The 25,355-nt window shown below is 46.3% G+C and overlaps 1 protein-coding gene across 1 annotated transcript in view; it reads right to left on the bottom strand.

The window, feature by feature from the left end:
• The window catches only part of MYO7A (myosin VIIA), a 324,978-nt gene that overhangs the window by 260,867 nt on the left and 38,756 nt on the right, over nucleotides 1-25,355 (bottom strand). The window contains exon 2 of the mRNA XM_030200068.1: nucleotides 20,132-20,193. Coding sequence (XP_030055928.1) covers nucleotides 20,132-20,149 — 18 coding nt within the window. The 5' untranslated portion in view covers nucleotides 20,150-20,193. The remainder of the gene's footprint in view (nucleotides 1-20,131; nucleotides 20,194-25,355) is intronic.

Here is a 25,355-nt window from a genome sequence, read left to right as displayed (position 1 = left end):
GACTACCACTCCTGGCTCGACTCTAGAAAACACATCTTGATTCTGGCTTACCAACTACTGTAGGTCAGCCTTCTGCAAGATGGAGAGCTGGTCACCAAATGGAACGTGCAAGGGCCCAGTCTCTGTCGGGATCGCTGGCCCAAAGTCTTCTCTTTGAACCAGTGCTGCAGTCATGGGGACACATGTCTTCAATAAATTTATGTGGAAGATCTTCACCTCATCCCTCTTGTCCAGTTGGGCCACCTTATAATTGACAGGAACTAATTGCCAGAGAATGTGGTAAAGGTGATTAGCTTAGCAGAGTTTAAATTAGGTTTGGACGGCTTCCTAAAGGAAAAGTCCATAGACCATTATTAAATTGGACTTGGGGAAAATCCACTATTTCTGGGATAAGCAGCATAAAATGTTTTGTACTTTTTTTGGGATCTTGCCAGGTATCTGTGACCTGGATTGGTCACTGTTGGAAACAGAATGCTGGGCTTGATGGACCTTTGGTCTATCCCAGTATGGAAATACTTATGACCTGTCCACAACTTCATAAGGTCCTTGCCACTTGCATAATAGTTTACTCTCTGAGGAGGGTAAGAGGACTAAAACTCTATCCCCTGGCTGGAAGGTACTCTGTACCGTTTTCTGATTGTAGGCTCAGGCTTGACCCGCTTGAGCATTTTCTAAGAAGAGCTTGGCTGTCTCACCAGCTTTCTTCAGTCTCTCATGCATGGTGAGCACATATTTGACCAAGTTCCTTCCAAGGCTGGGTTCCTCTTCCTAAGCTTCACGAACCACATCCAGGATACCCCTAGGTCTCCTCCCATATAACGGTTCAATTGGAGAGAATCCTGTGGAACTCTGGGGCATCTCCTGGATTGCAAACAGTACATACAGGGGTAAAGAATTCCAGAATTCCTGTGCGAAGGAGGATTCCAAACGCGAACCCACTCGGGGTTTGGTGTCCGTTATTGGTTTAAAGTTTGGGGTTTTTTTTCCCCTTTCTGATGAAGACTTGTCAAACTCGGCCAGAGTTAAAGGGAACACTTACTGTGATGGCAAGAATGATGTGGATGAATGGATTATGATTTGATTTTATGAAGCACAAACACGAGCACGATATATCTTCAAGGGAAGTGAAAAATATTTGTTCATATCTTTATTTAGTAAGTCTGTATGAATGATATGCGGGGGTTTTAATATCAGCGTCACCAAATACTACGTACCTCCCTATGGTTAAACCTAATATCTGTAGCACTTGCATTATAATGTATGTGTAGTTTCCTGAGCTCAGTTAAACACTATGCAGCATATATATATAAGAATGCTTTTCTAATATACAGAAATTCAAATGCTATAGTGTAATAAGACATATATGGTGAAGATCTTTCAGTTCGCTCAGATGTATGTACATACATATTAAGGAGGCGGAACATCGAATGTGCGAAAATGGTGTCACGTTTTCAAAGCTGGAAACTGGGTTTGTGAGCCCTTGGGCCACTGCCGAGGAGCGGCAGTGGCAGGCAAAACCACCCCACGCTAGAGACAGGGCAGATCTCTGACAAACAGTTGGGCTTCACCTGCACCTGGCCACTTTTCACCAAGAGTTGAGCTCCAGGCTTCAGGTGGCCGGCAGGACTTACTGGACAGGGCAGGACTGAATAACAGCTAGGTAGCACAGGGACAGCAAGGCAGGGAAAGGATAGGCTAAAGGACACGACTGAAAGCTGCGAGAAGCCACTGAAACAGGGAACAAACACAGCTAGACAGGAGACTGAACTGAAACCTGCGAGCAGCCACTGAAGCAGGGAACAAACACAGATAAACCCAGAACTAGGCAAAAACATACAAACAAGACACAAGACTGGGAAACAAGCAATACAGTAAACAAGCAATACCCTAAACTAAACACAGACTAACTAGAACAGGCAAGACTTCAGGCAAGAACTAGAGCAAGGAAACAAACTCAGGCTGACGTGCAAAAGCACCAACATACCAGGGCCTTAGACACAATGCAAAGGCAAAGGCAGAGAGGTTCCAAATGGCTAATAAGCCCAGCAGCAGCTGAGCTTCAACTGCAGCCATCATCAGGCAGCTACGGGTGCAGTGCAGGGTCAAACAAAACAGACAAGTCTGGCAGCCTGGAAGATCCGGACTGGACTAGGCTAAAGTCTGGAACGGGTGATAGTCCATAGCAGCCACCGGTTCTGCCACCAGAGGGCGAGAGGAGCACAGACGTAACAGATGGCTCCATCTATGACACTACCACATATTCCTCTTGGGGATATAATGGTTGGAATGGGTACGGACTGAGCACATTTAAACACTTTAAATTGCATTAAAAAAAAAAAAAAAAAGATATAAAAATTATTTTGCTTATCCAAGTTGTTGTAAGAAGTAAATAGTTTGACTTGGTTTTTCTGTATTTGCTCTGCCACTTCTATGAATTTATAGATTAAATTTTAACTGCCAGACCCTCGACTATTCTTCTAACGTTTGGAGATCACTTCTCATTGCTTCTACTCCCTCCAGGGTATCCATTCTATTGGGTGCTTTATTAAACTTCAGTCTGAGGCCTGTTACTTCACAGGCAGGCACTGATGCAGTGCGTGCAATTCCTCAAGCACGTTTTGGCGGCCCACACCCTGAGGCAGCATTTGCGAAACATGCCGCATGTTGGTGGAGGCGTCTGTGCTCTGCAAAATGTGAAAATAATTTGAAGAATTGCTGTTTTGAGTATTGTGTTCAATTCTGGTCGCCGCATCTCAAGAAAGATATAGTGGAATTGGAAATGGTGCAGCGAAGGGCGACTAAAATGATAGCGGGGATGGGGTGACTTCCCTATGAGGAAAGACTAAGGAGGCTGGGGCTTTTCAGCTTGGAGAAGAGACGGCTGAGGGGAGACATGATAGAGGTATATAAAATAATGAGTGGAGTGGAACAGGTGGATGTGAACCGTCTGTTCACGCTTTCCAAAAATACTAGGACTAGGGGGCATGCGATGAAACTACAGTGTAGTAAATTTAAAACAAATCAGAGAAAATGTTTCTTCACCCAACGCGTAATTAAACTCTGGAATTCGTTGCCCGAGAACGTGGTGAAGGCGGTTAGCTTGGCAGAGTTTAAAAAGGGGTTAGACGGTTTCCTAAAGGACAAGTCCATAGACCGCTACTAAACGGACTTGGAAAAATCCAAAATTCCAGGAATAACATGTATAGAATGTTTGTACGTTTGGGAAGCTTGCCAGGTGCCCTTGGCCTGAATTGGCTGCTGTCGTGGACAGGATTCTGGGCTCTATGGACCCTTGGTCTTTTCCCAGTGTGGCATTACTTATGTACTTATTTTGAAGCATTTTAAAGTATCTTCTACAGAAATGAGGTACATTTATAAAAATCAAGGATATACATTGATATTAGTGAAGTTTGTTGAAATAAATATTTTAAAACGCTTAAGAACTTTTTTGTGCTGTTTGGATCTGAGTTTGAAAAAGATAACCATTAGATAGAGCTGGGTTTTTATTTGAGAATTTAGTATCCCCGCTGGTTTACTTGGACCATTAAAACTGATTCATGGTAGTATCTCTGAGTAGCAGGTGGTGTTAATTTGGATAAGTGATTTGGAATTTCAATCCCATAATTTTTATTCTCTTTCATATATCTGCATGTTTGTATACGTGTGTGCTTATGTGCATGCACACACATGCGTTTTCAGCCCATCAGCTTCACAGAAATCCAAGAGTGAAGTATATGTACAGAAATTTCCAGAAGGAACAAGTGCACACTGCAAGGACCATTTCCTCATACAAGGATGAAGGCTGCCCTCTGGTGGTTAAGGTGTGATCAGCTCACAGATGTGCAGAAATTACAGACATTTTATCTGCTGATCCAAAAGATTTAGCAAAACTTAAATTCTGTAAAATATTAATACAGAGATATGATTAAAATGTGTCATTCTGCATCATTAGTCTCCAGAGGACTGACTCAAAGCCCTACTTATGTACACTGAAGAGGGGGCGGGAGGATGATATGACACACATATTACAATACCTCAAAGGTAGGAAGGCTGCACAAGAAGCAAGCACATATTTTGGTATAAAAGAATATAATGGGGGAGGGAGAGGTCATAATATAATGATCAAAGTTTAATAGTTTGATCAATTGCCTTTTGATCCAAATACTAGGCAGTATACATAAAAGTAAAGGCATTTAAAAATGAATGCTGATTCTCCTGGCTGCAGCTCTTTCAAAACTTGGCCTTCACCCGTTTATCTATGCAGACGATGTCACCAGTTACATCCCATTTCATTCGAGCTTTGCAGAGATTGCTGATGACATCAGCCTTGGAATAAATATCATGCTTGCGTGGGCCAACGCCTTCAAGTTAAAACTTAACACCGAAAAAACTCACTGCCTTGTTCTTGCCTCTCCCTTTAATAAGTTCAGGCCCACCAGCTTATCCGTACCAGGCTTCACCTTGCCCATCTCTGAAAGCCTACGAATACTAGGTGTTATAGTAGATCGGAACTTAACGCTGCTGGATCATACCATCTCGACCACCAACAAAGCATTCGCCTCCCTCTGGAAGCTAAAGCGAGTGAAACCATATTTCCCAAGGGGAGTTTTTTGCGACCTAGTCAGTTCGTTAGTCTTGAGCCGACTAGATTACTGCAATGGCATCTACACAGGGTGCACCGGCGTACTCTTACAGAAGCTACAAACCGTCCAGAACACAGCAGCTCGACTAATCTATGGAGTATCAAAGTTCACCAGTTCTAGTCCACTTCATGAGAAATTACATTGGCTTCCTGTACAAGAGCGTATAACTTTTAAAGTCTGCGCCCTAGTCCACAAGATTCTCTACGGAGCAGCCCCTGCGTACATGGACACCCTTGTCTACCTACCACCAAGAAACACGCTCAGAACTGCCCGTTCCTACTTAACTCTCCATTACCCTGCGTGTTCTAGGCTGAAGTATAAAACCATGTATGCTACCACCTTTGCCTACGTCGGTACTCACTTGTGGAATGCCCTACCAAAATCAGTGAAAACGGTTCCGGATCATCTGACTTTTCGGAAGTCGCTTAAGACCTGCTTATTTGAGCAAGCATACCCCAAAGATCCAGTCCAGCCTCACTAACCGCAGGACGCTGTCATTATGGACTGCCGCATTTCTTTATCCTTACCTCTCTGCTCTGCTTATCCTCTTCCATTTACTGTGCCCTGTCACTGGCTCCCTATCCGTTTTCGCATCCTGTTCAAACTTCTTCTACTAACCTATAAATGTACTCACTCTGCTGCTCCCCAGTATCTCTCCACACTCGTCCTTCCCTACACCCCTTCCCGTGCACTCCGCTCCATGGATAAATCCTTCTTATCTGTTCCCTTCTCCACTACTGCCAACTCCAGACTTCGCGCCTTCTGTCTCGCTGCACCCTACGCCTGGAATAAACTTCCTGAGCCTCTACGTCTTGCCCCTTCCTTGGCCACCTTTAAATCTAGACTGAAAGCCCACCTCTTTAACATTGCTTTTGACTCGTAACCACTTGTAACCACCTGCCTCCACCTACCCTCCTCCTTCCTGCACACAATAATTGATTTGATTTGCTTACTTTATTTTTGTCTATTAGACTGTAAGCTCTTTGAGCAGGGACTGTCTTTCTTCTATGTTTGTGCAGCGCTGCGTATGCCTTGTAGCGCTATAGAAATGCTAAATAGTAGTAGTAGTAGTATTCAAATGTTGCGAGCCACATTGAGCCTACCAGAGGTGGGAAAATTGTGGGATATAAGCACTGTAAAATAAATAAATAAATCACACACATAAAAGCAAATACAGTTAAAAATACAGTTAAAATTATAAAGTAATCATAATACAACAAAAGACGCAGAGCATCCAAATTGCCAAATACATTCTAGTCAACACATATGTAGGGGTTCGGTTACTAGCATTACACAAAATCTCAAGACAAGAGGCACAGAAGGAAGCAACCATGGATAATCCTGACCTGGGCAAAGATTAGAATGGAGTTGGCTGCAGAAAAAGACAGCAATTGTTCATAGAAAACATGGTACATTCTTGAAACAGTCTCTGAGCGGAAGTGGGAGGAGCATAGCTTTTATTTAGGAAAGTATGAGGCTGGAAATATGAGTCATTAGCAATTGCAGAGCTGGACATCAAGAAAGGACTCAGCAAGCACTGACTGCAGTCATGCAGTGCTTGTTGAGTCAGTCACCCGGGACCTAAACTATGGCAGATGAGGATCGGACTCCTCATCCGGTCTACCTAGTTGTTTCCAGGCACACTGCTCTAGCTAAAGCTATCTCCAAGCTGTCAACCGTTCAAGCTTGGCTGTCTGCAGAATATTGCTCCAGGAGGTCAGCCAGATGAGTCTTGAGATCACTATCTTCCAGAAAAGCCTGATTATCTGCAAGCTAGATATAGTGGAATTACAAAAGGTACAGAGAAGGGCGACAAAAATGATAAAGGGGATGGGACGACTTCCCTATGAGGAAAGGCTGAAGCGGCTAGGGCTCTTCAGCTTGGAGAAAAGGCGGCTGAGGGGAGATATGATAGAGGTCTATAAAATAATGAGTGGAGTGGAAAGGGTAGACGTGAATCGTTTACTCTTTCCAGAAATACTAGGACTAGGGGACATGCAATGAAGCTAAAAAATAGTAAACTTGTTTATTTATTTTTATTTATTTATTAGGATTTATTTACCGCCTTTTTGAAGGAATTCACTCAAGGCGGTGTACAGTAAGAATAGATCAAACTTGATACGAACTTAATACGATAGGAAATAATGATAATGATATGAAACTTAATACGAATCAGAGAAAATCTTTCTTCACTCAATGTGTAATTAAACTCTGGAATTCGTTGCCAATGTGGTAAAGGCGGTTAGCTTAACGGGGTTTAAAAAAGGTCTGGATGGCTTCCTAAAGGAAAAGTCCACAGACAATTATTAAACTAACTTGGGGAAAATCCACTGCTTATTTCTGGGATAAGCAGCATAAAATGTACTGAGCTTTTTCAGGATCTTGCCAGGTATTTGTGACATGGATTGGCCACTGTATGAAACAGGATGCTGGGCTTGATGGACCTTTGGTCTGTCCCAGTGTGGCAATACTTATGTACTTAAGTCTGTACTGTTATATATGCAGGTTAATTAATCCTAATGATGCACACATAGTCAGCAGGCTATTTGTTTATGGACAGTTCACAGCAAACTTTATAGAGTGAATTGCAGCTTGTGAAATTAGAGAATGCAGGGCGTTGTCTTTTCAAACACAATTTGGACAAAAATGGACGTTATAGGTGAACTTCCCCAAGTTTATAGTCATGTTATAAATTCCTCAAATTCCGTTCACACTGTTTGCTCTTGCTTAGCACCCAAAGTAAAAGCCTCTTTTTTTATTGTATGGGCCTTGGTCAGCACCCAACCCCCACCGACACAGAAACATAGAAAACTAGTAAAAAAAAAAAGCCCATTTCTCATTGAAATGAAACGGGCGCTAGCAAGGTAATGACCTTCTGCCATTAATGTTTTTAAGGGAAGTGTTAGGAGAAATGTACTCTGATGGTGAGAGACAGATCCAATGGGGGAGGGGGGGCGCGGAGGTGTGTGTGTGTGTGTCTGTCAGAGAGAGAAAGAAAGAGAGTGATTAAACATTGTTCTCCCCACTTGCCTCCTACTTTGATGTCTGTACCTTGGAGTTCAGTGTGTTTTTCGTGGAGCGTTTTTCTCCCCTTCCCTTCTCTGCAGTTGCCTCCTCCTTAGATGTCCGTACCTCGGAGTTCAACTTTCTTGAAAGTGAGAGTCCTGTCAGGTGGTTTGAGTTCTTCCCGTCACCGTGGTCCTCTGTTCTCTGGTCATGGCATTACTATGCAGCCTTCCCTTCCCTCCGAGGGCAGAGCAGTGAGAGCGAGTGCGATTGCCTGTGATTGGACCGTTCTCCTTCTGACATCATGTTACCGTGCAGCCTTCCCTGCCCTCGGAGAGCGGGCCACTGACAGCAACTGCGATTGCCTGTGGTTGGTCCCTTCTCCTTCTGATGTCGCGTTTCTTTCCCTGGCAACTATAAAGAGTTCCCTCGAGGGCGGGGCAGTGATCGGGAGTGCGATTACGAACCCTACAAACAGTACACGGCTTCACTGTCACACTGCAACGGAGTCAGCTTCAGAACGTTGGAGGTGCGAATTATTATATTAGATGAGCGTGAAGAAGGGGAACCTGTGCAGGGTACCAGATTCAACTCTGGCCATCTTGTTGGGCAGATTGGACGCACCATGCAGGTCTTTTTCTGCCAACATTTACTCTGTTACTGTAACCCCCTGGGAAATCTGGTCATGGCTGGCGATTCCCAGGGGGTCACTATTGCCTGGTGGTGGGAGAAAAACTCAGAGATGAGGTTGGGAAATCCCGCCCACGGGGGGGGGGGGGGGGGGGGGGGGACGGGTCATGGTAAACAAACGTAAATGGGCAGGAAGGATCGGGGTCTTTGGTTGCCTGTCCCCCGCTGAGACCTAAGGAGCCAAGGGGGAGTTTTGGGACCCAGAAGGGGTGATCAGTTAAGGTGAAGGAATTGTCCTCTGCTGTGGAGTGCAGAGAGCTGTGGGGAAGAAGTGGGTGGCAGACAAAGAGGTGGTGCTGGATTTCTTTAAAAAATATATTTGCTTCTTTTAGATTTTTTTTGTGCCGTTACCATCATCACATCCTAAACAGGGCTGCATTCCTGAAGTGTGGAGGAGTGGCCTAGTGGTTAGGGTGGTGGACTCTGGTCCTGAGGAACTGAGTTCAATTCCCACTTCACGCACAGCTCCTTGTGACTCTGGGCAAGTCACTTAACCCTCCATTGCCCCATGTAAGCCGCATTGAGCCTGCCATGAGTGGGAAAGTGCGGGGTACAAATGTAACTAAAAAAAAAAAAGTAGGCTGTGAAAACTGTAAGGCTGTTTATAGATTCTGTAATTTGTCAATTTGTATTTCCTATCTTTTCATTACTTTTTATTCTTTAATTTATTTAGGGCTGCATTTTGATTAAAATTCGTAATAATCGCACAATTAAAGGTATGTTCATTTTTTCCCTCCACTGCATCTCCTTGTGACTCTGGCCAACGGAGGGTTAAGTGAGTCACAAGGAGCTGCAGTGGTGGTGGATGGTGAACAACATACAATTAATCGGGATTAAACTGATCCTGAACTAACCCACTGGTGTTAGCATAAGAAGAAAAAAAAAAAAAAAGCTTGACTAGTGCTTCCCTATTTCCAGCTCTTTGTGAAGAAAACATTCCTTCATCCGTAGCACCACTTAAAGAATTTTAAGGTAGAAGTCTGGATTAATCTCATGTCCAGCCACCGAAAATGGATCCCATAAATTCTTTAATCTGGCAGAGAACTGTCACGATGTCTAATAAGCAAATAATTTCTGTATCACACCACCAAGCTCCAAAGCACAGCACATACATTTTCCTGGGTTGACACGCCACCCTTATACACTACTGTATGGGTTTCATTGCCCTATAAATTTAACAGAAACCATTTGTGCTATTAGACACTGCTAAAATGTCAGATGCCCAAAGCACAAGAGGTAATGGACTCTTCAACTATTGACTGGCAGTACCTTTCAATTTATATGCTAATGCGCCCTTGGGATGGCTCAGGATACCATGATCCGTTTCTCAATGTTACATTACTGTTCCGGATACCCTTTAATGCATAGATCACCCTGGAACAAGATATCAATTATTTAAAGCATTTATGAAAAAGAAAACATATTTCACAGGATCGCACGGCTACCCCATGAAAAGACATTCAGCAGATGGAGATCCTATGCATGTTCCTCCTTATATGAGGTTATATATAATTCAATGCAGGAAACGTGGAGAGACATCTATTGTGGCGAGAAAGACTAGAGAACTGAAAGGGGGGGGGGGGGGAAGAAGACGCAAGCATAGACATGAAATTACACATCACAAGGAAACAATGTTTAAAACCAGAATGACCAGAACACTAGGGGGGAAATCCAGTGGCGTTCCTGGGGGGGCTGGCACCTGGGGCGGATCGCCGATGCGCCCCGCCCCCCGGGTGCAGCCCCCCCCCGATGCAGCACCCCCCCGATGCAGCGCGGAACCCCCCCCCGCCAAAGGACACCCCCCCCCCCCCGCCAAAGGACACCCCCCCCCCGCCAAAGGACACCCCCGTGAATGAACCTCCCCCCTGCCGGGTGCACGCCGCTGGGGGGGTGCCGCGCGCGCCTGCCCTCTGTTGTTCCATGCTTCTTCTCTGCCCCCGAACAGGAAGTAACCTGTTCGGGGGCAGAGAAGAAGCATGGAACAACGGAGGACAGGCGTGCGCGGCACCCCCCCAGCGGCGTGCACCCAGGGAGGACTGCCCCCCCCCCTAGGAACGCCACTGGGGAAATCTATAAAGAAAGCAATAGAAATAAAATAAAACATAGAAAAGTAAATAAGATGACACCTTTTTTGTTGGACTAACTATACATTTTTGATTAGCTTTCGAAGGTAGCCCTTCTTCATCAACGAAAGCAGTAACAGTTAGGCAGCTCATATCTATGTCTTATCCTCTCATCACAACATAACACGATTAAACCCTCCACTTTAATCACACCAAACTATACTCTACCTGTCTCAGACAGCCTGAAAAATCTTGGAGTTGCAATTGACCGTAATCTCACGCTTGAAAGCCATGTGAAGAATACGACAAAGAAAACGTTCCAGTCGATGTGGAAACTCAAAAGAGTTAAACCTTTTTTCCCAAGGGAAATTTTTCGAAGTCTGGTTCAATCAATGGTGCTAAGTCACCTAGAGGGGCATAATCGAACGGAAACGCCTATCTCCATGGGCGTTTATCTCCGAGAACGGGTCCGTGAAGGGGCGGGCCGAACCGTATTTTCGAAAAAATGGACGTTTTTGAGCTGGGCGTTTGTTTTTTTTAGCGATAATGGAAACTAAAAACGCCCAGCTCAAAAACGTCCTAATCCGAGCCATTTGGTCGTGGGAGGGGCCAGGATTGGTAGTACACTGGCCCCCCCTGATATGCCAGGACACCAACTGGGCACCCTAGGTCAGTGCGGTGGACTTCAGAAAAAGCTCCCATATGCATAGCTCCCTTACTACGGGTGCTGAGCTCCCAACCCCCCTCCCCCAAAACCTACTACTCACAAATGTACAACACTACCATAGCTCTTAGGGGTGAAGGGGGCACCTACATGTGGGTACAGTGGGTTTTGGAGGCCTCCCATTTACCAGAACAAGTGTTACAGGTGGGGGGGGGGGGGGGGAATGGGCCTGGGTCCACCTGGCTGAAGTGCACTGCGGGACCCACTAAAAGTGCTCCAGGGACCTGCATACACGCAGGCCTCTAGGACTGGTTGCTGCTATATAACATTGGCACACCAGTTGACACCTGAAGATTAATCTCTCCAAAAACGTCCTTTATTGGAATAACCGCCTTTACTCACAGTTAACTGCAGATCAGAGGTTGTGCCCCACTGGCAACGAGTCTCCCTGGTACTGAGATGAGCAGTAGATCAGAGCTGGCAGAATGCTGTACAATGCCCTCTTTCAGCCACATTCAAGGGAAGAACTAAGTTCTGTAACGTGGCTAACACAGGAAAGGGAACTAAAACTGGCTTACAAAAATGGCCACTACCACATGGACTATAACAGGAAACACAACAGGGCACACTCTGACCCAGTAGGCAGGGGGAAAAGCACCATGGGAGAAGAGCCTACCAACTACCAACATAAGCTAATGAAATCACGGAGCCCAATACCCTACACCCACCACAATGCAATGCTGATGTGACCCTGTACTGCACCCGAGAGCCACATCTGACCCAGGGAAAGGCTGTGACAGGATCGAACACATTCTGCTGTCATGGAGGTGGGTACGGCATTTGAGGCTGGCATACAGGCTGGAAAAAAAGTTTTTAAAGTGGGGTTTTTTTGGTGGGAGGGGGTTAGTGACCACTGGGGGAGTCTGGGGAGGTCATCCCCGATTCCCTCCAGTGGTCATCTGGGCAGTTGGAGCACTTTTTTGGGACTTGTTCGTGAAAAAAAAGGGTCCAAAAAAAGTGACCCAAAATCGCAGTCAAAACGCCTTTTTTTTCGATTATCAGCTAAAGACGCCCATCTCTCCTCGGCTGATAACCACGCCCCAGTTCCGCCTCCACCACGCTTCCGACACGCCCCCGCCAACTTTATTCGTTTCTGCGACGGAGTGCAGTTGGAAACGCCCAAAATCGGCTTTCGATTATACCGATTTGGGCGCCTTTGCGAGACAAACGTCTATCTCCCGATTTAGGTCGCACTATAGGCGTTTTTCTCTTTCGAAAATAAGCTGGCTAGACTACTGCAACACATTTTACGCTGGATGTAAAGAACAAATCCTCAAGAGGCTTCAAACAGCTCAAAACACTGCAGCCAGACTCATATTTGGTAAAACAAAATACGAAAGTGCCAGAGAAACACTACACTGGCTTCCACTTAAAGAACGTATTACATTCAAAGTTTGTACCCTTGATCACAAAATCATTTACGGAGAGGCCCCGGTCTACATGTCAGACCTCATAGACTTACCACCCAGGAACACCAAAAGATCAGCACGCACATTCCTGAATCTCCATTTCCCCAGCTGCAAAGGACTAAAATACAAATTAACACATGCATCCAACTTTTCACACATAAGCACACAGCTATGGAATTTACTACCATTTGGTGTGAAAAGAATTCCTGACTTAACCAACTTTCGGAAATCACTGAAGACCTTCATCTTCATCAAAGCATACCGCAACGATCCATCATATAAACCCTAATGCAATACCACTTTTTCTGTGGTCCCGAACTGTGATCTCTTCATACTTGTTTGATTAATGTTACTATGTTATTCATGCTCTTTATGTATCACCACTTGTATCTTTAACTCTGGATTGGCGATAGCCATGACGGAACAATGTAAGCCACATTGAGCCTGCAAATAGGTGGGAAAATGTGGGATACAAATGCAGCAAATAAATAAATAAATATATGTGAAAATGACCAGAATACTGGCATATAGGGGCGTGTGACAGCCTGGCTCGCGGCTGGCTGTAGGACTTGAACAAATGTGGCACATACACGCACAGACTGCAGGTAGAAAGTCACAATACTTGTATTTATATACATACAAGGAGGATAATCATCCCTGTTTCTTCCAATAAAGCCTCTCAATTCCAGTCAGTGGCGTTCCTAGGGGGGGGGGGGCGGTGGGGGCGGTCCGCCCCGGGTGCACGCCGCTGGGGGGGGTGCCGCGCGCGCCTGTCCTTCCTTCGTTCCATGCTCCCTCTGCCCCGGAACAGGAAGTAACCTGTTCCGGGGCAGAGGAGAGCATGGAACGAAGGAAGGACAGGCGTGCACCCGGGGGGGGGGGGGGGGGTCGCGCTGCATCCGGGGGGGCGCTGCACATCGGCGATCCGCCCCGGGTGTCAGCCGCCCTAGGAACGCCACTGATTCCAGTAGCCTGCCCCTGGCTTGTCTACACTCTTTAATATACAATAACTTTAACCTGGTTACATAGAATCTGGTGACTCTGGTGAATCTGTCCCAAAGATGCATTCATTAGAATTGTGTTTTGAATCTACACTGCCAGAGACTTAATTCAATCAATTCAGTTACATAGTATCTAGTGACTCATAGACTGTGTCCCTCTGGAGGAAGGGCAATTGTATACAGCTGTGGGGTAAAAGAAAAAAAAAACAGAACTTGGGTTTTGCTTTGAGAGTTCTCTGAGCTAAGTTGGGCATTTACAGACTTGGTTTGATTGTAAACTGAGGCAGTGATGTTCCTAGGGTGGCTGACACCCGGGGCAGATCGCCGATGCGCCCCCCCCCCCGGGTGCAGTGCAACCCCCCCCCCCCCGGCGAAAGGACCCCCGGGTGCATTTTTACCTGCTGGGGGGGGGGGGGGGTGCCGAAGTAACCTGTTCCGGGGCAGAGGGAGCAAGGAACGAGCGGAGCCGACAGGCGCGCGGCACCCCCCCCAGCAGCATGCACCCAGGGTGGACCGCACCTACCGCCCCCCCCCTTGGTACGCCACTGAACTGAGGTTACCTGTGTCCTAGTCCCACCCACCCATAGGTTAACTCCCTTTATACAGAGCAATAAAGGGACGTATCTTCATTACACTTAATTGGTCAGACCTATTCCTTGTTATTCCCCATCATAGGTCATCTTTTCACACTTGTGAATCACATCAATATGACCTTCATTCAGTGCAATACATGTTCTGCTTTAATCCTAAGGCAAACTATCTGGAACCTTAAAGCTTGTCCTATCGGTCTCCAAATATCAGCTTTGAAAGATGAGATCAACAAACTCAAGAAGGAATTGGCTACAATTAAAGAAGCATCCAGGATTACTCAATTCCCAGCCAATGTACCATTATGATGCTGAAAAAAGAAGTACTGTGGTGGAGCCTGAGGCGATGAAAGTAGCACAACCCAAGAAACATCCCCCAAATAATGACAGAACGGTGAAAAGCTGAAAATTCTTACTGCTTGGAGACTCCATTATCAGAGGCATTAACTTAGGAACACAGTTCAGGGGTTCCAACGTAGTGAAATGTCTGCCAGGATCTCCAGCTACAAGATGTACAGACCAAATACTGAAAGTGATCCGAGAAGAGAGCGAGGCTTCAAACTCTGATGTTGTAATTCACCTGGGGACAAATGACCTGGCCAACAATAGCAAGTTTACAGCACAGCAGTGGCGTTCCTAGGGTGGCTGACACCCGGGGCAGATCGCTGATGCACCCCCCTGGGTGGAAACGACGGACCCCCCCCCCCCGGGTGCATCTTTACCTGCTGGGGGGGGGGGGGGGTGCTGCACGTCTGTGAGCAACGCTCGTTCCCTGCTCCCTCTGCCCCGGAACGGGTTACTTCCTGTTCCGGGGCAGAAGGAGCAGGGAACAAGCGTTGCCGACAGACGCGTGGCACACCATCCCCCCAGCGGTGAAACAACGGACACCTCCTCCTGGCTAAATGACACCCCCCATGGATGCATCTTTACCTGCTGGGGGGGGGGGAGGGGTGCCGCGCGCCTGTCGGCTTCGCTCGTTCCCTGCTCCCTCTGCCCCGGAACAGGAAGTAACCCGTTCCGGGGCAAAGGGAGCAGGGAACGAGCATTGCCAACAGATGCAACGGCACCCCCCCCCCAGCGGAGTGCACCCGGGATGGAATGCCCCCACCGCCCCTCCCCCCCCCCAGCGGAGTGCACCCGGGACGGAATGCCCCCACCGCCCCTCCCCCCCCCCCTTGGTACGCAGCTGCAGCACAGAGAAAGCTTTCCAGAAGCTTGGGGAGGGACTGAAATCTTTGGTTTGGACTGTGGCTTTTTCTGAAGTAATTCCTATGTGGGGGAGGGGAGAGGAAAGACTACGCAAAACAGAGGAATTCAATAAGTGGCTTGAGTCGATGTAAAGAAGAAGGTTTTAGATACATAGGAGCATGGGCTAATACGTGGAAAAATAACAGGCTGTACTGTAATGATGGGCTATATCTCTCTGTGACGGGAAAAAGGATCCTTGGGGAGAAATTCAGATGGTACGTTTGTAGACATTTAAACTAGAGGGTGGGGGTGACCAAAGGAAGCAGAACAACACAGGAGAAATAAAAATAAAAAGGCATTATCTACTGTAGGGAGCAAGATGCAAGATTACTTTCTACCCCAAAATAAAACCCACAAATAAATTAATTATCTGGATGCTGTGGGATGCTGTCTCCAGCCACAGTGTTTAAATATATTTAAACCTAGCGAAGCTAGAGGAATGGACCGATATTTGGCAACTAAGGTTTAATCCCCAAAAGTGCAGGGTCATGCACCTGGGTCGCAAAAATCCGAGGGAACAGTACAGTATAGGGGGTGAAGTGCTTCAGTGTGCAAAGGAAGAGCGGGTCTTGGGGGTGTTTGTGTCTGACGACCTTAAAGCTTTCAAACAGGTACAAAAAGTGACCACCAAAGCCAGAAGGATGCTTGGGTGCATAAAGAGAGGCATGACCAGCAGGAAAAAGGAGGCGATAGTGCCGTTGTATAAGTCTCTGGTGAGGTCTCATTTGGAGTACTGCGTGCAGCTCTGGAGACATAACATAACATAGTAACATAGTAGATGACGGCAGAAAAAGACCTGCACGGTCCATCCAGTCTGCCCAACAAGATAACTCATATTTGCTGCTTTTTGTGTATACCCTACTTTGATTTGTACCTGTGCTCTTCAGGGCACAGACCGTATAAGTCTGCCCCGCACTATCCCCGCCTCCCAACCACCGGCTCTGGCACAGACCGTATAAGTCTGCCCAGCACTATCCTCACCTCCCAACCACCAGCCCTGCCTCCCAACCACCGGCTCTGGCACAGACCGTACAAGTCTGTCCAGCACTATCCCCGCCTCCCAACCACCAGTCCCGCTGCCCATCACCGGCTCTGCCACAGACCGTACAAGTCTGTCCAGCACTATCCCCACCTCCCAACCACCAGCCCCACCTCCCGATCTTGACTAAGCTCCTGAGGATCCATTCCGCACCTACGGAAAGATATAAACAGGATGGAGTCGGTCCAGAGGGCGGCTACGAAATTAGTAAGCGATCTTGAATGCAAAAATTATAGGGACAGGCTTATGAACCTCAACATGTATACGCTGGAAGAGAGGAGGGAGAGAGGAGACATGATAGAGACGTTTAAATATCTCAAGGGCATTTATGTACAGGAAGAGAGCCTTTTTCAAATGAAGGAAGGCTCTGGAATGAGGGGGCATATGACAAAGTTAAGAGGGAATAGGCTTAGGAGTAACCTAAGTATTGCCATACTGGGAAAGACCAAAGGTCCATCAAGCCCAGCATCCTGTTTCCAACAGTGGCCAATCCAGGTCACAAATACCCAGCAAGATCCCAAAAGAGTACAAAACATTTTATACTGCTTATCCCAGAAATAGTGGATTTTCCCCAAGTCCATGTAATAATGGTCTATGGACTTTTTCTTTAGGTTCATCTCCAGTACATTGATGCCACAGAGATATTTAAACATCTCTATCATATCCCCTCCCTCCAGCCTCGAATATTGTGTTCAGTTCTGGTCACCACATCTCAAAAAAGATATAGTGGAATTAGAAAAGGTACAGAGAAGGGCGACGAGAATGATAAAGGGGATGGGAAGGGTTCCCTATGAGGACTGCAAACAAGGTGAAAAAATGCAGATGTCCTTGTATGAAAAAGTTTAAACGCCAAAATCAATATTTTATAAGTCATACGATATTCAACTGGCAACCAATGCTCAGATTTCAACAATCGAGTCACATGTTCATATTTTGTAGCATTGAAAAGTAGCTTTACAGAGACATTCTGTGTCAGTTGCAGTTGCTTGATCTTTCTGACCTCTGCCCTTAAAAAGAACTTTATAATAATCCAGCCGTTGCATATCTAAAAGGCATGAATTACAACATTTAAAGCCTTTTTATCAAACAAATGCTGTATCGAGTGTATCTGATGTTACCTAAAAATCACGCTTTGATCACCGCAGAAATGTGAATCTCCAGAATTGTACATAGTACTCTAAATAGGACCATACCAGAGACACTATCACCTCTTGTTTCCTGCTGGGCATCCCTCTCCTTATGCACCCAAGCATCCTTCTGGTTTTGATCATTGCCTTTTCTAACTGTTTGGCCACCTTAAGATCAGTGGTGTAGCCACAGGTGGGCATAGGCCCACCCATTTTAAATTCAGGCCCACCTAGCAGGAATGTGGCTGGTGGGGATCTCCAAGCCCTCCCAGACAGACTCCCGTCATCTATCCTTTCTCCCTCTCCATGACAATCAGAGGGGGGGGGGGGTAGGGTTACCATATTTTGTCCTCTCAAAAAGAGGGCACATGTCCCGCCCCTGCCCCGCCCACTCCCCACCCTTTCACATCCTCATCCCGCCCCCTGTCACATATTCCCCTCCCCTCCCCTAACTTACTATCTACTGCCCTGGTGGTCTAGTGACCTCTTCGGGGCAGGAAAGAGCCCCCTCTTTCCTGTCCTTGCCCTGCATCCTGTTGCTGTGACAATCTCGGGATTCAAAATGGCCACTGAGAGTTGAAGTCTCACGAGGTCGCGTCAACTCTTGGCGGCCATTTTGAATCCCGAGACCGTCACAGAAACAGGATGCAGGGCAAGGGCAGCGCTCCGGGCAGGAAAGAGGGGGCTCTTTGCTGCCCCGAAGAGGTCACTAGACCACCAGGGCAGTGGATAGTAAGTAAGGGAAGGGGAGGCTAGGATAGGCCCACCACCCGCCCACCTGTTTGTCCAGAAATCTGGACAAACAGGCGGACTGGCAAAACCCATCCGGACGCCCGGACATGTCCTCAAAAAGAGGACATGTCTGGGTAAATCCGGACATATGGTAACCCTAAGGGGGGGGGGGAGTCTCTTAACTGCATTCCTCCAAGCCCCCCGCTATCTTTTAAATCCTTCTCTTCTTCAACGGCAGCAAGCAGCGACTCACGCCTTTTGCTCATGCTAGCCCCAAGCTTTCTCTCTGAAGCAACTTCCTGTTCGCAGGGCCCTTTTTACCGCAGCTGGGTAAAAGGAACCCACAATGTACAGGATTCTATAAGTTAACCCCAAGATTCTATTTAGCATGCCTAGCATTCCACGCTGAAAGCCAAGCATTGTCTACAAAAGTGCACACAACTTAATTGGCTTAATCAATCAGCATTATTAACGGCACTTAACAAGCAATAATGAGCACTAACTGGCAATAATTTGAATTTACACGCACAACTCCCTAAGCGTATTTTTTTTTTTTTTACTTTAAAGTTTTTATTGAGAGCTTGGAAAGATTTGCCATCTCAGTATCACAATTGCCATGTTACAGTACATATTTTTCAAGTTAACAGTAACAATAAACTTTAAGAAAATTATATAATTCACTGTTCTAGTACAACCACTCTCTGTTTTATATCCCCAACCGCCCCTCCCGCCATCCTTGTATCCATATGTGCAGTGGAATATGAACCTGGGTGCCCTGGATTGAAGGCCACTGAACTGACCACTAGGCTGCCCCTCTGCTCTGCAGGGATGTAAGTGTTCTGTATTGCGTCTCACACTGCAGTTTGCTACAGGAGCATCATGTATACCGAGGTCTTTCTAAAGACCAGCCAGGGTCGGCCTAAGGCACGATGCCACCTGAACCGGAGCTAACATGCCGTCCCTCCCGGGCCGAGTTGCTGCCCCCAGGCGTTTTACCTCATCACAGTGACGTTCCAAACCAGGCAGCAGCAGCGATTCCTATACGCTGTCCTGCCGCCGCCAGCACCCGCCTTTTCCCTTTACTGCAGCTGCCTGAGCCTCTGACGAAGCAGGAAGTTACTTCAGAGAGGTGGCCGCAGTAAAGGGAAGAGGCGGGTACCAGTAGCAGCAGGGCAGCGTATGGGAATCGCTACCACTGCCGGGTTTGGAAAGTCACCACAATGAGGCAAAACGCCGCGAAGCCGCTCCCCAAGATGCCGCTCCTGAAGAGTGCCGCCTGAAGCCCCCGCCTCAGGTGGCCTAATGGTTGGGCCGCACCCCCGACACCAGCTCCATAACCACAGAAGCATTTTCCCCAGTGTTAGATTCTGAAACTGTTTTTGGATACATCACTAATCCACGACCCCTGAGGCAGGCACTTTGTGCCGAAACACTGTGCCGTGTCGGGCTTTGCATGTTTTCTGCAAGTACCAGAAATAAAGTGTTTTTTGCGATTCGATGATCATCCTGTGTCCCTGGTCTTTCCAAAGCCTTCTCCAACTTCCCACTGTCGTCTTCTGGGATGCATGTGCGGTCATTTTTGTACAAATGCTGCCAGACAGCTGTCGTTGTCTCTGTTTTTTTAGCATGCATAATTTGGACAATGGCTGTTTATTTTTGATGTTCTCCCGTATTTTCAAACAGGAAACCCTAATGCTTTTCCTGTTCAAAAATGACTGCGAGATGGATGGGGTTTTTTTTGGGGGGGGGGGGGGACATTATGAGTGAGATGTCCCAATTCTGATTTGGATGTTCTTTCGAACATGCCCCTCTCTTTGCTGATTTTCAATAACTAGTCAGAAAATGCAGGTTTAGAAATCTACCTGTCGAAGAATGACCATTGTCTCCGCTCAGACGCTGACATCAGCAAGTGCTGCTTGGATACCTACAAGAAATAAATAAATAGTTGATAAAGCAAAATGCCTGTCAGAGAGGCTTGAAGAGCTTAGATAGGGGAGGAGGCTCAAGGCGGTCATTTCATGCAAGTCTCAGAGAGGAAACATAAAGAGTTCCCCTATTTGCAAAGTTGCAAACACCATGGCAGATCATGTCCCCACCCCAACCCCCTCATCATGAACATAAAAAGCAACACATTACAAGAGAAAAAACCACTTTCTCAAGCATTAGAAAAGCAAGAAAATCACAGCTCTCATAGACAGGAATAAACAGAAAGGAGTTCAATATTCAAAAATCCACTGAGTGGGAAAGAGATCCAGATAAATTCACCCAATTATCCGTACATGGATATCCAACGACACTTATCCAGATATTCAGCGGCTAATGTGCGAGTAGATTTAGACAGGTATTTGTGCAGATGGATTGATCCACACAAATTAGGTAGGTATTGCTGAATACCTCTCTTCCCAGCTACATTTTTTAAGCTCGCCCTGGGAATATCCTGACTTGGCCTGCTTTTTTTAGCTGGCCAAATGTGGTTGGGTAATGATTTTGCCTGCTTGAATTTTGAGGGAAGTTATTTATATGTGTATTGGATGATATTTACCTTTCATGCACGATATTTTAGTACAAGTTAAGTATGCAAACGTGTGCAAAGCAGCTCATTATTATGTACAATGGATAAACACAGCTCGCATTTGACCTTGCAAGCTGCATTATTCATGGAAAGATAATGGCATATTTGAACTGGTATTATCTTTCTCCCAGGGATCAGTGCGCCACCAATTCAGGACCTGATGTCCCTGGGCAGTTACTTAAAGGGGTAGGTGTAGGATCAATCAACCCCCCACCCCATCCACTACCCAACAGCCAGATACATGATGCCTGAGTATGGCAGAAGCCCAGTGCTTTTTTTCCAGCAAAAAAGGTGCCGGTACCCGAATGCCAGGCCACCCTTCAGGGATGGCGTGATCACTGAGGGCCCCATCCCACAATAGCCAGGCCTCCTGCAACCAGTCACAGAATATATGACAAGACAGAATTGGTGTGTAGAACCTGAGCTCTTTCATTAAAACTTGGGGTCCCTGGGTCAATTTTAGCAGACAATGGAAAAGGTGCCGGTACTGAGTACCCCCAAGTACCCTCTCAAAAAAAGCCCTGCAGAAGCCCTACTGCTGGGGACTTTATTGGACAAGTTTGAAGAGGTTTCCCCAGCAGTAGGGCCTTCTGCCACACTCAGGCATCAAGGCAAGACTAATCTTCAAAGCCAGCACCCTCATTTACAAGACATTATTTGGTATGTCTCCTGAATATATGCTAGATATGATCAAACTATCCCCAATAAATGCAAGCCCGGAAACCAGAGGCTCCTTACTTCTTCAATTACCCAACTGCAGAAACACACCTTACAAAGCCATCTACACGGCTGGATTTAGTTACCTGGGTTCCAGTGGTGGAACTCAATAGCGAAGATCACAAGAAGCATCATCGACTATCTTCAGTTGAGAAAAGAGCTGAAAACCTACCTCTTCAAAAATTCTATCACTTAATAAAAAAAAATCCATCGAAGTCCTTTCCGCTTCCTAATTGTAAACCATTATTGTAATTTCCTACCAGCATGTAAATTGTAACCCACTTTGAACCGAAACCTGTTTTTGGATAACAGTGGGATACAATAAATAACAGATGTATGTACAGGACCCACGACGAAGGCTATTGTGCCGAAACACGGCCCGTGTAGGGTTTACTGTTTGCACCATTCATACACAATTTGGAACAATAGCTTAATTGTACTTGGAATTTCTTATCTTTGGACCTGTGGTTTTGGTGGCTTTTGGTTTGTGCGGAAGATTTTTGGCTTTTTTTGTTTTGTTTTTCTGCATCTACCTTTTGGTGTCATTCACTGAATTTGGCCCCTAGTCTATTAAAATAAAATACATCTACAAAATAAAATAAAAAAGTGTTCCAGAAGATGTAGGGCAGGGGTGCTCAATGTCGGTCCTCAAGGGCGCAACCCAGTTGGGTTTTCAGGATTTCCCCAATGAATATGCATTATGAGACATTCTTGATTTGAATTTATGACTGCTGATTAAAAGACAGTCTATGATTATAAGAGGACTACCTACAAGGATGATCTTTGCTACATGCATTGTGTAATGATAACCGAATCGTGATAGGGAATGTTATGTTCAGGAATGTATTTGTATAGATCTGGGTTATTATTTAGCTAAGTGGTGCGCATATGCTCTGTGTGCATAGGTATGAATGATGGTATTATTGAGTTTGTGGTCTAAGGTAAGTAGTATAAGCAGGAGGTATATCCACACTGAAAATATTAATGATTTAAACTGATGTGTTAATATTGATATTAATAAAATTTGCAATAAGAAGTAGCTTTAAAACAATAAGACTGGTACGCGAGGTATTATATTACAATGAATATGAATGAGATCAATTTGCACGCACCGCCCCCGTTATATGCGAATAAATCTTGTGCATATACATTGTGGAAGTCCTGAAAACCCGACTGGACTACGGTCCTTGAGGACCGACATCGAGCACCCCTGCCCTACACTGGGCTGTACTATGCGACATCCTTTCGGCATGGTGCCTGAGGTTGGAACCCCATTTGCCTCACCTTTGTCCCGACACCTCACCACAACAAACCATAGACCCAAAGAACGTGTGTGACTGATAATGTGCCAAATCCCCCCCCCCCCCCCCCACAACAATGTGCAGCTCCAGGCAACCTCCTAGGTTTCCCTGTTTTTAACCAGCCCTGGAGCTAAGGTAACATATAGTAACATAGTAGATGACGGCAGAAAAAGACCTGTACAGTCCATCCAGTCTGCCCAACAAGATAAACTCATATGTGCTACTTTTTGTGTATACTTTACCTTGATTTGTACCTGTCCTTTTCAGGGCACAGACTGTGTAAATCTGCCCAGCACTATCCCCGCCTCCCAACCACCAGCCCCGCTTCCCACCACCGGTTCTGGCACAAACCGTGTAAATCTGCCCAGCACTATCCCCGCCTCCCAACCACCAGCCCCGCTTCCCACCACCAGTTCTGGCACAGGCCGTATAAGTCTGCCCAGCACCATCCTCACCTCCCGCCACCGGCTCTGCCACCCAATCTCGGCTAAGCTCCTTAGGATCCATTCCTTCTGAACAGGATTCCTTTATGTTTATCCCACGCATGTTTGAATTCCGTTACCGTTTTCATTTCCACCACCTCCCGCGTGAGGGCATTCCAAGCATCCACTACTCTCTCTGTGAAAAAATACTTCCTGACATTTTTCTTGAGTCTGCCCCCCTTCAATCTCATTTCGTGTCCTCTCGTTCTACTGCCTTCGCATCTCCAGAAAAGGTTTGTTTGCGGATTAATACCTTTCAAATATTTGAACGTCTGTATCATATCACCCCTGTTTCTCCTTTCCTCCAGAGTATACATGTTCAGGTCATCAAGTCTCTCCTCATACGTCTTGTAACGCAAATCCCATACCATTCTCGTAGCTTTTCTTTGCACCGCTTCAATTCTTTTTACATTCTTAGCAAGATACGGCCTCCAAAACTGAACACAATACTCTAGGTGAGATCATCTGATTATTTTGGGGAAGGTAAAATGAGAAAATGATATTTCTTCTACTAATTAAGGTATAAATAGTTCTGAATTTTAAACAACAACATTACAACAGCACCAGGCTGAGTAATCGATGAATTCAAGAAAGCTACTGCTTAAAGGTCTCTTGATAAATTAAACTAGTCAGATCCCTCCTCAGAGGTCATCAATTGTTTATCTTCTGCCAAAGGTTAGCGGCAGAAGCGTGAGAAAAATACAGCTCTGCACAACAGGCCTTAATGTTATCAGCGAGCACTGGAAAGGTCACGAATGACACTCGGCACATTTTATGTGTGGAGTGGAACATGGCCTAAATCACTGAAGACAGAAATCAGAGGAGATGTTCATTTTTCCACAATATAAAAAAAAGGTGTCCTCCTAAGGGAGAGAGTCAATGAAGCAAACAAAATATTCGTATATATAGTATCACATCATACCTTATGCCAGTGGTTCCTAAACCTGGTCTTGGAGGCACCCCAGCCAGTCAGGTTTTTAGGATATCCACAATGAATATTCATGAGAGAGATTTACATGAATTGCCTTCACTGCATGCAAATCTCTCTCATGAAGATTACATCAGCTCAAAGGCACACACAGAGGGGCATAATCGAACGGTAACGCCTATCTCCATAGGCGTTTATCTCCGAGAACGAGTCCGTGAAGGGGCGGGCCGAACCGTATTTTCGAAAAAATGGACGTTTTTGAGCTGGGCATTTTTTTTTTTTTTTAGCGATAATGGAAACTAAAAACGCCCAGCTCAAAAACGTCCTAATCCGAGCCATTTGGTTGTGGGAGGGGCCAGGATTGGTAGTACACTGGCCCCCCTGATATGCCAGGACACCAACTGGGCACCCTAGGTCAGTGCAGTGGACTTCAGAAAAAGCTCCCACATGCATAGCTCCCTTACCATGGGTGCTGAGCTCCCAACCCCCTTCCCCCAAAACCCACTACCCACAAATGTACAACACTACCATAGCTCTTAGGGGTGAAGGGGGCACCTACATGTGGGTACAGTGGGCTTTGGAGGCCTCCCATTTACCAGCACAAGTGTTACAGGTGGGGGGGGGGGGGATGGGCCTGGGGCCACCTGGCTGAAGTGCACTGCGGTACCCACTAAAAGTGCTCCAGGGACCTGCATACACGCAGGCCTCTAGGACTGGTTGCTGCTATATAACATTGGCACACCAGTTGACACCTGAAGACTAATCTCTCCGAAAACGTCCTTTATTGGAATAACCGCCTTTACTCACAGTTAACTGCAGATCAGAGGTTGTGCCCCACTGGCAACGAGTCTCCCTGGTACTGAGATTAGCAGTAGGTCAGAGCTGGCAGAATGCTGTACAATGCCCTCTTTCAGCCACATTCAAGGTAAGAACTAAGTTCTCTAACGTGGCTAACACAGGAAAGGGAACTAAAACTGGCTTACAAAAATGGCCACTACCGCATGGACTACAACAGGAAACACAACAGGGCACACTCTGACCCAGTAGGCAGGGGGAAAAGCACCATGGGAGAAGAGCCTACCAACT

Source organism: Microcaecilia unicolor, chromosome 4, assembly GCF_901765095.1.
Source record: "Microcaecilia unicolor chromosome 4, aMicUni1.1, whole genome shotgun sequence".
Classification (NCBI taxonomy): domain Eukaryota; kingdom Metazoa; phylum Chordata; class Amphibia; order Gymnophiona; family Siphonopidae; genus Microcaecilia; species Microcaecilia unicolor.
The sequence above is the reverse complement of the archived record's forward strand: the minus strand, read 5'-3'. Positions and strand labels throughout refer to the sequence as shown.